General features: G+C 52.2%; 4 protein-coding genes across 4 annotated transcripts; 2 read left to right on the top strand and 2 right to left on the bottom strand.

Annotated features, from left to right (window-relative positions):
- Positions 1-205: 205 nt before the first annotated feature.
- Positions 206-2,299, top strand: ALT_7907 (SH3 domain protein; the record flags this gene model as incomplete). Its single annotated transcript, XM_033555803.2, has 1 exon — positions 206-2,299. One exon carries the CDS (start codon positions 206-208, stop codon positions 2,297-2,299), a length of 2,094 nt encoding a protein of 697 aa, XP_033411694.2.
- A 2,790-nt stretch (positions 2,300-5,089) lies between these two features.
- ALT_7906 (uncharacterized protein) lies at positions 5,090-6,690 on the top strand (the record flags this gene model as incomplete). Its single annotated transcript, XM_033555802.2, has 4 exons — positions 5,090-5,585; positions 5,634-5,860; positions 5,940-6,199; positions 6,255-6,690. The coding sequence occupies 4 exons, from the start codon at positions 5,090-5,092 to the stop codon at positions 6,688-6,690; spliced, it is 1,419 nt and encodes a 472-aa protein (XP_033411693.2).
- Positions 6,691-7,393: 703 nt separating this feature from the next.
- On the bottom strand, positions 7,394-9,855 carry ALT_7905 (OPT family oligopeptide transporter; the record flags this gene model as incomplete). The annotated part of the gene is made up of 2 exons (XM_033555801.2): positions 7,394-8,932; positions 8,983-9,855. The coding sequence occupies 2 exons, from the start codon at positions 9,853-9,855 to the stop codon at positions 7,394-7,396; spliced, it is 2,412 nt and encodes an 803-aa protein (XP_033411692.2).
- A 356-nt stretch (positions 9,856-10,211) lies between these two features.
- Positions 10,212-11,308, bottom strand: ALT_7904 (D-isomer specific 2-hydroxyacid dehydrogenase family protein; the record flags this gene model as incomplete). Its single annotated transcript, XM_033555800.2, has 2 exons — positions 10,212-10,720; positions 10,786-11,308. 2 exons carry the CDS (start codon positions 11,306-11,308, stop codon positions 10,212-10,214), a joined length of 1,032 nt encoding a protein of 343 aa, XP_033411691.2.
- Between the last annotated feature and the right edge of the window lie 263 nt (positions 11,309-11,571).

The following is an 11,571-nucleotide window of genomic DNA, read 5'->3' as shown; positions in this document are numbered from 1 at the left end:
CATTGATCTGGACACGTCTTGTCGGGTCTTTTTGTTTTGATGGGCAAGATTCCCGTCCTCTCGTTATCATTATATCAGGTCTCTGCAAGACCTACCATCTCATCACACCATCATCGTCAAAAGTCTATGCTTCCTGCCGTCATTATTGTCTGATCCAATTGACTCAACCGGCAGCGAAGCAAGAGTGACAACGTCAATCGCAATCATGGTGCACGCTCATGCGCATCGCGACCATCACGCTGCCCTTCAGGAGCGAAGTCTCGAGGAGAGAGATCCCAAGAATGAAGCCGTGACCATCGTCTATGTGACGGCAGCTCCAACCTTTGAGGGTCCTATCGGCGGCTATGTAACGGGTGTAGACCCGGCAGAAACGGCGACACGCCCGAACCAGGGTCTCGGCGCTCCCGTTGGACACACACGGCCTTCCACAACCGAGGAAGAAACAACGACGGCCGAACCGAAGCCGAAAACAACCAAAGAGACGAAGCCTACGGTCACCGAAGCGGAACCCACGACCACTGAACGTACCACCAAGGCGACCAAGGCGATCACCACCGACAACACTGAGGACATCACCACTCCGACCACCTTCTCTACGGCCACCTCTAGCTCAACTTCGTCGCTGACTGTCCCAGGTTTGGATACTACGACTACCACCCATGGATCATCATCTCTGGAAAAATCGGCCTCACCATCGGCCTCTCCAGTTGCTGCCGGTTCGAGCTCGGGACTTACCGGGGGTGCAAAAGCGGGTATTGCAATTGGTGTGATTCTTGGACTTGGTTTGATCGCGGGTTTCATCTTCTTCTTTATGCGCAAGAGGAAGCAAGGCCAACAAATGGCAGAGGCCGAAGCAGTCAAAGAGAAATCCTATGAAGCCGATAATATGCTTCCCCCTGGACCTCCGCCAAAACCCCAACCGATGACCCCATCTGAACCGCCACAGCTCAATGTCCGCCCTGTCACTCAGTTTGCACCAGATCTGACCCCTATGGGCGCTCTCGCTGCTGGCGGGGCTGGTGCTGGTGCTGGTGCTGGTGCTGGTGCTGGTGCTGGTGCTACACTGGGAGTCGCTGCAGCTGGATCGCGTAACTTGACCGGCAATGCCTCGCCGCCCCATACGCCACAGTCGAGTGTCAGTAGGACCGACCCGTTCGGCGATCCAGTGAATCCCTTTGGCAATCAGGCAGAAGCTCCTTCCCCTATTGCAGCGACAGGCCCGCCGAGTCCCTCGGCGGTTCCTCTTCCTCAATCTCCCATGTCACCCACTGGGCCGGCACCGAGCGATTCTGGCGTAGAATCTGCTCTTGGAGCTGCTGCTACCGGAGCTGCAGTGGCTGGTGGTGTTGCTGCCGCTGCCGCGGCCAAAACCTCCGACAAAGACCTACCTGGCCGCCCAGAAAGTTCATCGTCTCAAGCATCATCGATTCCCGAAGGCTCGGCTCAAAGTCCTGTAAGCGCCGTTAGCGCTGATCCTGCATCGATCGCCACTGCTGCCGTGGCTGCTGCTGTTCCAGCGTTCGGACCCGGCGGTGCTGCAAGCCCTCCTCCCGGGCCAAGCAATGTTCATCGCGTGCAACTGGATTTCAAGCCTTCAATGGAGGATGAGTTGGAGCTGCACGCCGGTCAGCTCGTTCGACTTCTGCACGAGTATGACGATGGCTGGGCGCTCTGCGTCAGACTCGATCGCTCGCAGCAAGGTGTCGTTCCCCGGTCTTGTCTTTCTGCCCGTCCCGTGAAGCCTCGAGCCCGTCCGCCTCCAGGAGCCGGCCCTGGCCCTGGCCCCCGCGGGCCGCCCCGACCGCCAATGATGGGACCCAACGGCCCTTGGGGTCCTCCTCCTGGACCTCCAGGACCTATGGGACCACCACCTCCTGGCTTCTATCCTCATGATCCCCGCCCGCGGTCGCCCTCGGCCCCGCGCCCAATGTCCCCAGCTCAACATCCTCATGGCGGACCTCCGCCCCCACGCCCGTATCCCCAGCACCCAATGTCTCCTGCACAGTTTCCTCCCACTCCGCGATCGTTCTCGCCAGGTCCCGGTGGCCGGCCAATGCCGCCAAGATCCATGAGTCCTGGACCTTACGGACCCCCAGGATTGCAGAGACCGGAGATGCCAGCGAGCCAGCGGAAACGTAGCAACAGCGCAGGTGGGTCAGTGGGACCTATTCCTCGTTCAACAGGATCACCAGGACCAAGCCCTCTGGCCGGGCCAATGATGCCACCTCCGTCCGGTGCTCTCCCAGCAATTCCCACTCCGCCACCGCCGCAAGCACTAGTTCGAGATGACCACGCGTGAAGTCAATAGGCTTATGAATGTCCAAATGTGAACGAAAGCGACCTGCAAATGCAATTGATTGATATGAGGGGGGCAGTTGATTGTTATTGCCGCTGGACGGAAACGAGCCTGGTATGAGTATTACCTGCGTCTGGGACGAATGAGCCCTGTCAACCTGCTATTTCGATTTCTCTTCTCTTCTCCTCGGAGGACTTTCTTTCATACTTAGTATCTTTCTATCCCCCTTCTTATACGTTTTCTTCTACGATGCCGGCAACTGTCTCCTCTCGAAGTAAGAGAAAGCTCTGCCCATGTCATGTTCAAACGGGAATACCCACTTATTTCAGCTTTAACTTTTTTTTTTATTCCCCCTCTCTTGAGATAGGATGTTGATTGTGAGGTTCATACATTGTGCTCTATCTCTACCCCTATACAGTGCGCCAGTTTCAGTTACTCTTGTCTTCCTTTCTCATTTACATCGGAGAATGAGAATCAAAGGAAGGGGTCTGGCTTCCAGCAATAATCCTGTATGTTTCTCTGATCGTTCATGTATAGTTGGGGCAGTCTATGTAGATAGTAGTGAATACAGCAAAATCAGAATAGTTTCAATAAAGGCTGTAATCCTTGGAAAAGTTCTTGTTCTTCTTCTACAGATGATGATATGTATACTCCCTGACGAACTGCTTATCCGGATACAATAGTTACACAGCTTCCTCACACTCCCAGCTTTCGCCAAGTGGGCGAGGCGAGACTCGGCTTTACTGAGACCCTTCTTAATATGCTCACTCAATACAACCTCCCCACCCCTCCAGCGAGCGAAATCAACAGCTGCAGATATTGGGGGCCCCTAGACTGGGTCACCGGCTGATTTTTAGTCCAAAAAGAGATCAAAGCCATCAGCAAAGCCATTATCCTAGTAAAACCAACCCCTCCTATAGCGGCAGTTATACCAACTAATACTAATACTACTACATCTTCCCTAGCCGTACCTTCCCAGTCGGACAGCAGAGTACTTTTAAGCGTTCCTCCCTCTGAACCTGCACTCATCCGTCCTTCAGACCTTGACCAGCACCCACTGGGAAAACCACTGTTGCCAATTCCACTACATTGGTCACTCCACTACCTCGGAAAACCATGGCAGGAAGCTCAAACGCGGTCACCCTCCCCAGCTGATTCAGAATGTCCAATCAGAGTCTTCACCAGCTCCTTCCTATTCTAAAGCTACGCCTATCAAAAGGGGCCTGCGCATGCAATTTGACAACGATGATGATGAAGTCAGCAAGGACCCTGGCATTCCCAGACCAACAAATTGCAAGCTTCTCATGTTCTGGATCATGGAAAGGTATCTTACTTAGGCTGCTAAGGCACCAACATGCAGGGATAAACCATACAATTTTTTAATCTCCCCTAAGATGTGAATGCATTCTTTGACAAGACTAACTGGCCGGATTGGGTCTCCTGCTTGGATGTGCTGCTAAGAGCTAAACTGGACACCTTGAAATTTCTGTGGGGCATTCTGGCGCCAGCTTTGCATCATATGCTCCAAAAAGCATCTGGTTACCCAGACACCATATACTTTGATGATGCTGTTATGCTGCTCCGAGATATAGAGGAGTAGTGGATCACTCAATTAGACAACTTATAGCTTAAATAGAATTACCTAACTGAATAGCCCCTATTAGAGACCCTTAAAAAATGGCTACAGGGCCTCCTAGTTAAGCTTAGAGTAACCTATAAGACTCACCTAGATGGCATCCAGCTTAAGAAAACAAAGCAGATGGCCTAGCCCTAAGAGTTGTGGTTTTCCCACTATAATCACTTTTACTTATTAGAATTCCCTGCCATTGCTGTTCTTCCTACGTGTTAGATGGAACTTAATATGCCCTTACCTTTCATTGTGTTTTCTTCTGTTTACAGTAGCAATGAGGCCATCGCGTTCTTTTCTTGTGTGGGGGTCTCTGTTACATGACCCCTTAGTTATCATGCTGTATTACTAGCTTAGCTAGAGACCGTAGCTAAAAGAATGACACACATGACTTACAGACCTTACAGCACGCCTAGTTCAAAATGTGGATTTTCAAGTATAACAGAAGTTATCGAGTCAATGCACTACAGTGACATGGCAGAACCAGAAAAGTAAGCAATCTATGTTAGGATTTGGCCATGAAATACACCAAGTGTAGACTCCATCCGACTTTATATGGCTGAGAGACCTGCGTATGTCCTACTCTATTCTGCCTGCTAAGCCACTCTCTTCAACTCGTGCTTCCATGGTTCTAGTAGGGAAAAAGCTACTATAGGTACCGCTTTGGTGCGACTGGTGAATATCATGATGGCTCAACAAGCCTTGTTCAATTAGTCAATGAACCTGCCTCTACAGCACATAGGTGTTTCTAGTTGTTCCAGTATATCCTGTACTAGAGTACCTAACTAATGCCTTAAGATCAAAGTCTCAAGGCACAGCTCTTCCCGGAGTGGAATGATGGTAGCTTTGGGGTTGATTTGTGAATTACCATGGATCTAACCTCTCAATGACTCAGCTCCTACTTGACATTCACCATCTTTGATTCAAGTACAAGAGAAATATCCAGTACATAGGGTAGCCTTCTCTCACTTCACAATCACCCAGCTCTCTCTCTTCCTTCCGCGACCCCGTCTTGTGTTGTTTTTCCCTCACTTTCTCATCTTCCATCAACCATCCCTCCATATATCTTTCCCTCATCTTCTTGTTTCTGATAATCCATCCCTATCAATCATTGTTGTCTTCATTAGAAACTCCTCTGTGTCCCTCTGTTTCGGTATCCCGCTGCCATGGAGTCTGCCAGGGAGCTGGTTGAAAGGCCAGTCCCTCACTTGACTCAAAGTCGTGGCACTACGAACGTCTCTATCTCAGGAGAGGATATCTCAGCTCGTTTTCTCCATGAGTGGATTGGCTTTCCCAGTCAGGTGCTGACATTGTGCAACACGTTGAGTCTCGATGCCAATGTCTCTGTGACTGACGACTCCGACATGAATGAGCACTACCATGTTGGCAATGAGTTGGGACTTACTGGAAGATTCAACAAACACGTCTGCGACCCAGTGGCCAAGGTCCTTTCCGAGACGGAGCACGCTCACCTTACCTTTGGGGATTTTCAAGCGGCTGTTCACACGCAATGTAGCGACGTACCTGACGTTGTCGTGCTTTCTGCACCGAGATTAAACGTCATAACCGTCGGGGGACTCAAACCCTTTTGGACGGTTTTGCTAGAGGACTATCCAGTTAATAGAGGCCCGGCGAGAATAGCCCCAATGCAGCCGCATTTCGGTATTATGAACCCTACAGAATCATATGCTTACTTGCTGATGTATCTAGGTCAATTGGTGTCCTACATGCGGACTAACGAACTGAAATACGGCTTCCTTTCTACCTATCGCAGCACCGTGTTTGTTCGCAGGACTAGCGATTTTCGATTTGAGTTGTCTCTGCCCATCGATGAAAAAGCAACGAACCCATCCCTCCGCCAGTGTTTCGTTGCGCTTTGTCTTCTCGCTTCTCAGGACGGCAAATACAAAGAGGCACCGGACTTCAATCCCGCCCGCGTGAGTGCCACCTAGTCTTTCGGCCTGATAGGGTCCTGGAAATTCGCGTTTGGCAAGCTAATTCCTTTCTCGTTGGCAGTTGAAAATCCCTTTCGAACCATTCGTTCAAGCCTCTATGCGACCATCTCCCTTTCGTAATGAAGTGGCCACGAAAACTAACACTCCACGAGAAGCCATGGGATCTGAGTCGATCCTCTTCGGAGGCGAAGATGGGGTGGCCCAGGAATGGGTCAACTGCCATCGGCTAATCAAAGGATCTCATACCAAAGCACTCTATGAGGTTACCTGGAACGGTCAGCCCGCTATTGCGAAATGTTGGTCAAACGCACGTCACCAAGGGTACGAGCACTTCATTTAGCACTCATGTAGACAGAACCACTGACCGTAATTCTAGATATGTACACGAGGTCAGCACATACGAAAGGTTGTACCAGCTGAGGCCAGCAGGCTTCGAGTTTTTCGCCCCTCTTCAGACTCACGGGAAAATCGTCTGCTCCTCGATATTCCCCAAAGGACACATCATGATAATCAAGAAAGTCCAAGGCGAGCCCTTGGACCGTCAGTGGGACCTCCTCTCTTCGGATCACCGGGACCATATACGCGCGACTATCCACAAGGCCGTCGAGGTGTTGAGACACATTGGGTACCTATCAGTTGATTCGGGAAAACACAATGTCCTCTACTCACCAGGCACCCGGACTGTAACCATGGTGGATTTCGAGCTGATGCAGAAGTGCGATGAGAGCACGATGAGCGCGGAACTCCCAGAGATGCATGCTATCTTCGGAAAGCCGCCCGCATCCGGTTCTCAGCGCCATCTGGGTGGTTAATTCTCGGTCTGTGGTCTCCACCGTCCTGCGTGGTTTTTCCATATCATGCTGGGACAAGTGAGCAGCATCCTCTTTCGACCGCTGATCTGCAGGTGTTGCGTTGGCAAGTGGTGGTTATTCGCTACGGTTTATTTACGTGGGATATGCTTTTCTTTTTTCAGATGCCTTTGCTCTTTGATACACCGTTGCTTGCAACCAGGTTGATAGTCAGTTGAAGTAGGCAATACAGACAAAGCTTTCATCTTTACCTCTAAGAATTTCCACGAATGCTATTAAGAACAGTGTACAGGCGCGCCCTGAAGGCTGGACATGGTAATCCCTCAAAAGATGTATCCACCTTCTCCCTCTACTACATGTCCATGTACATCTACCACTAAAGCGAAATCATCAAGACACCAGCCATGGCAGCAACAACCCCATACACAACCAAAGGCCAGCTGCCCACGCACACTGCAGCTGGAGTCACAGCACCCACAGCTGCAGCCTTGGACGTAGACGTACTCGCTGCACTACCGCTGCCACCACTACCTGTTAGCTGAGAAGTGACTGACTGACTGACTGTGCTGGTGCCCGCGGCACCGGCCTGGCTGACCAGGGACTTACACTGCGCGGGCTCACCCTTGGGGTGACTATATAGTAAGGTAGTACTGGAAAAAGTTGTATATAGAGGAAGCTTTTATTCTAACTCTAGTATGCCGTCTATCTAGAGATGTGGAATATTCCCACTAGCCAGAAGCAAATTGACAATACTGATGATTCCCTCTCCGAGGATCAACCCTGAGGCTAGCACCACCACCGACGATGACGCCGCGTCCGCTTCTCGGGCGGCCTGCTCGGCTGTTTTCCCGGCCACAGCGGCGGGCACTCTCGATTCTCCGGGTGTTTGGTCTGCTACAGTCTCGCCCGGGATATCCGAGGTGGTGGTGCTTGTGTGCTTCCGCGACCACCACCAGGCAATTATCCCGCCGATTGCTCTGGCCAGCGTGAATGAAGGGACGTTGAAGATACCCACGGCGACGGCGATACCGCCGGGGACCCATGCCCTCCAGGGAGCGGAGACGTTGCGGCGGCCGCCGTTCGCCAGGGGCGAGGCGGCGTAGATGCGCAGGATGGTGATGCCGACGAAGACGGTGCCTGCGAGGAGCGAGGCCTGCCAGGCCATAGGGGGCAGGCCCTGGCCAGTGACGAGGCGGGCGGTGAACATCCAGACGTAGGCGGTGGGAGTCTGGAACATGGGGCCGGGGACCTGGTAGACGCTCACGTACATCCTGTAGACGGCGGTGGAGAGGACGGCGCCGACGAGGCTGCCAATCATTTGGCCGTAGAACTGGGCTTTGGGGCTTGCGCCGAGCAGGTGGCCTGTTTTGAGGTCCTGCATCATGTCGCCGGCCTGCAGGGCGCCGGATTCGGAAACGGCGCCGGCGAGGAGGTTGGTGATTAGGGCGGTGCGACGGGAGAAGTGTGAGGCGGGTGTTGCCAGAGAGAAGAGGAGCTGGGTTAGTTTGCTAATTCCGGAGACCGGGTTCAAGTCTGTCTCGCCTAGTGCCCGTACGCCCATTATTGATAGTAGCACGGCGAGAAGAGTGGCCAGGCTGGAGAGCAAGGGCGACATGACGTCGCCGAAGACAATGTGCATGCAGACCACGTTCAATATCAGGGTCAGGGGAAGCAGGATCGCCACGGTTCGAGTAGAGATGAGCTGGGAAGGCGGCGCATCATCTTCTTCCTCGGGTTCGCCGTGCCTTGCCGGGAGGTGGGTGGAATAGGCTGCTGTCGATGACTCCTCAGAAATGGGACTCAGTGCGGAATATCTGACGTATGAATGGCGAGAACCGCTGTTCGTCCCTTGAGCCAGAATCCATTTTCCGGCGCGACTGGAAAAGAATCTGCCCTTGAGCTTCGGAGCGTTGGCGATGACGGGCTTCAAAACCAGCCAACCAAGACTGACAAGCGAGTCGGCCAGCATGATGGCTAGAGAAACCCATACGATCCAGCCCTTACTTCCATCCTCCCAGCTATCCACAGGCCCAGGGGCCCAGCCACGAGCCTTTGCGAGCGGAGATAGGATGCCCCAGCCGAGTATGGCCCCAAAAAGCATATGCATGCAGGTAGATGGGCCCATGATAATTCCTTGGCCAATGTATGCGGGCGACGGGTTGAGAGTCCATAGCCAGTTTTGTGCTAGAGAAAGACCGAGGATGGGCACATCACGGACTTGAGGGACAAAGTAGGAGAAGAGGGTCTGTCACAGTTAGTGTCGCGGCCTCGGTTTAGGACGGCGGGAGACCTCACATAGACACCGGACACCGCAAAAGCGCCCACCAGGAGCCGCATCTTCGATCTCCAATCTCGTCTGTCCGCTAACTGACGTTCGCTATCATCCTTTTGCAGTAGCGCATTTCCCTCTTCCTCTCCGGTTTCATGCGTCAAGGCAAGCGTTTGACCCTCTCCTCGTAAGACTGCAGTCGAATTGCTTTTTTTCTTCACCTTCTCGTCGCTAGACCCACTTCCGTGTAGTACTCTGAGCATGAGCGCCGATGCCGTCCCACTCGGAAACCTCAGTTTCTCTCTGACGATTACCTCCTTTCTCAGCGGGACGGCAAAGACAACCCCGAAGAGGCAGACTCCCAGACTCCAAAGCACCAGTTTCCAGAAGTTGAGCTTCAATGGACCACCTTCCCCGGTGCCGCCGTCGCCAGAAGGCCCATCTTCCCCGTCTCGGACCAGGAATTCCAACGCGGGAATGACGCCAACAAACCCGCACCCTAACGGCATAGTTCCCACCGCCCCAGCCACCGTCTGAATAAGGACGTTTTCTATCGGCGTGAACGGATAAGAGAGGTACTTGGAGAAAACTTTGAAAACAGAGAAGCCGATAAGCGCTGAAGGCATGGCCATTGTGCTGATCCAGCCGGTCTGCAAGCCGAAGTAGGTATTGGAAAAAGTGATCAAGGCGCCAATGACGAGTCCAACGAAGAGGGAACGGGGAGTGAAACTCTGAGGGGATGTCCGAGATGATCTCTCCATTTCCAGTTCCGGGTTGGATACATCGTCACAGTATCCAGGGCTCCGCTCCTCGTGACCTTCAGAACTGCCGGGGATAGCTGAGCCAGCTTGCTCGGGGGAGTCGAAGCGGTGGCCATTGTCGGTGGCATTAGCCGCCATGGTGATGGATTGATAATTCATCCAGACTGCAAGTCAAGATACATCTCTCAGAGCTGCAATTATCGTTCCATTCGATAGACTTGGAGGAAGATCAACCACAATATGGCAGTTGAAGGGCTGATTTGTCATGACTGGTGAGGGGAGCACAGAATAATCGGAGTTTGAGGCGACGCGTGACTCAACACCGGTGAGATAAGCGATATGATAAGCGATAAGATAAGCCACAGTGATGTCAGCGTCTACTGGGGGTAACTATAGCAGTCCTCGTGTACAACGACAACAGGTGCATTGCTAATTAATATAATTCATTCGCTAACATGGCTATTTGTCCTGAAATATATGATATCAGTCGATCATTATGTCACGACATTGCATGGCTGTCCTGCACTCCATCCTTCAATGGCCTGCTGGACCATCTGCGAATAGTTGGCCAAGGTCTTCTTCGACAGCCACGCTAGATGAGGAGTGACAATTAGATTTAGGTCCTTTGTCCCGTCGGACAGTAGTGGGGAGTTATCCAATCCAGCAGGCTCTTGACGGAAGACATCCGTGGCCGCTCCAGAAATTGTACCCTTTCTCAGAGCTTCGATTAGTGCGTCTTCGTCTACAATTCCTCCGCGGGAGACATTAACAATGACGGTATGCGGTGACATATTTTCCAATTCTGGGGTGGATATGAGGTTTTGCGTTGAAGGACTCAGCGGCACTGCCACAAAAATGACCGTGCTTTGTCTGATGACCGCATCGAATGGAGTTCGCTCAATGGTATCGACCGTGCTCGGTGACTCTGATGCTGCAGGATCTTTCCGCGCTGATATGAGCACTTTCATTCCCAGGTTACGTGCGAGCTGAGCAATCCTTTGTCCTGCGATTGTATGTCAGCCTCAAGAGCAATAATTGACGGAACCACATCAGACTTGACCGACTTACCAACAATCCCGTTTCCGATAATACCAACTACTTCATCTTGGGCACTCAAAGGAGGCTGGCCATGTTTGTCAAGAAGTTGATACATGATGGTTCCTTTCTGACGGGCCCATTCGCCCGCTCTTGTCAACAGGTGCATATCCAGTATTCGCCGCCGCGAAGCGAAGTACAAGCCGATTGCATGCTCTGAAACTGAATCCACGTTTGCGCCAACGGATCGGCTCACAATGATCCCTCTCTTTCTGCATGCTTCGAGATCAATACAATCTGTGCCCACTGCTGCGACGGCAATGAGCTTGAGATGAGGTGTCACTTCGGGGGAGAGTGTGTGCGCGTCAAAGGGGATATATGAGAATACGACAACCGAGGCATCATGAATACGCGAATGGAGTTCTGAGAGCGAAGTCTGCTGATAGACGGTCGTAGTAAAAGTGTGACCGGGCGGGAAGCGAAAGTCGGGAATTGGACAGTAATCCGCCTGGAGGAAAACAATATGGTGGTGTGTCGGGGATGGACTTGTGCTCATCTTAAATGTCTATATTCAATATACCCTGAGGAGTTGTGGGCTGGTCTAAACCTCTGGTAATGTGAAATCTGACAATGATTATAGCGGATCCCGCACTAGATATATATACTAGAGACATCCCCACGCCCTACGAGCAACAATTCGGGGTGGGTCTGGTAAGCTCCATGTCGTCCCTTGTACATCACCACGACTCTACCACCAACAGCCCCCGAGACATATAGCTTCATCGATGTCGCAGATATTTGCTAATATGATGGGAATGT

Source organism: Aspergillus lentulus, assembly GCF_001445615.1.
Source record: "Aspergillus lentulus DNA, contig: Alt16, strain: IFM 54703, whole genome shotgun sequence".
Taxonomy (NCBI): Eukaryota; Fungi; Ascomycota; class Eurotiomycetes; order Eurotiales; family Aspergillaceae; genus Aspergillus; species Aspergillus lentulus.
This window is presented reverse-complemented; position numbering and strand designations above follow the sequence as displayed.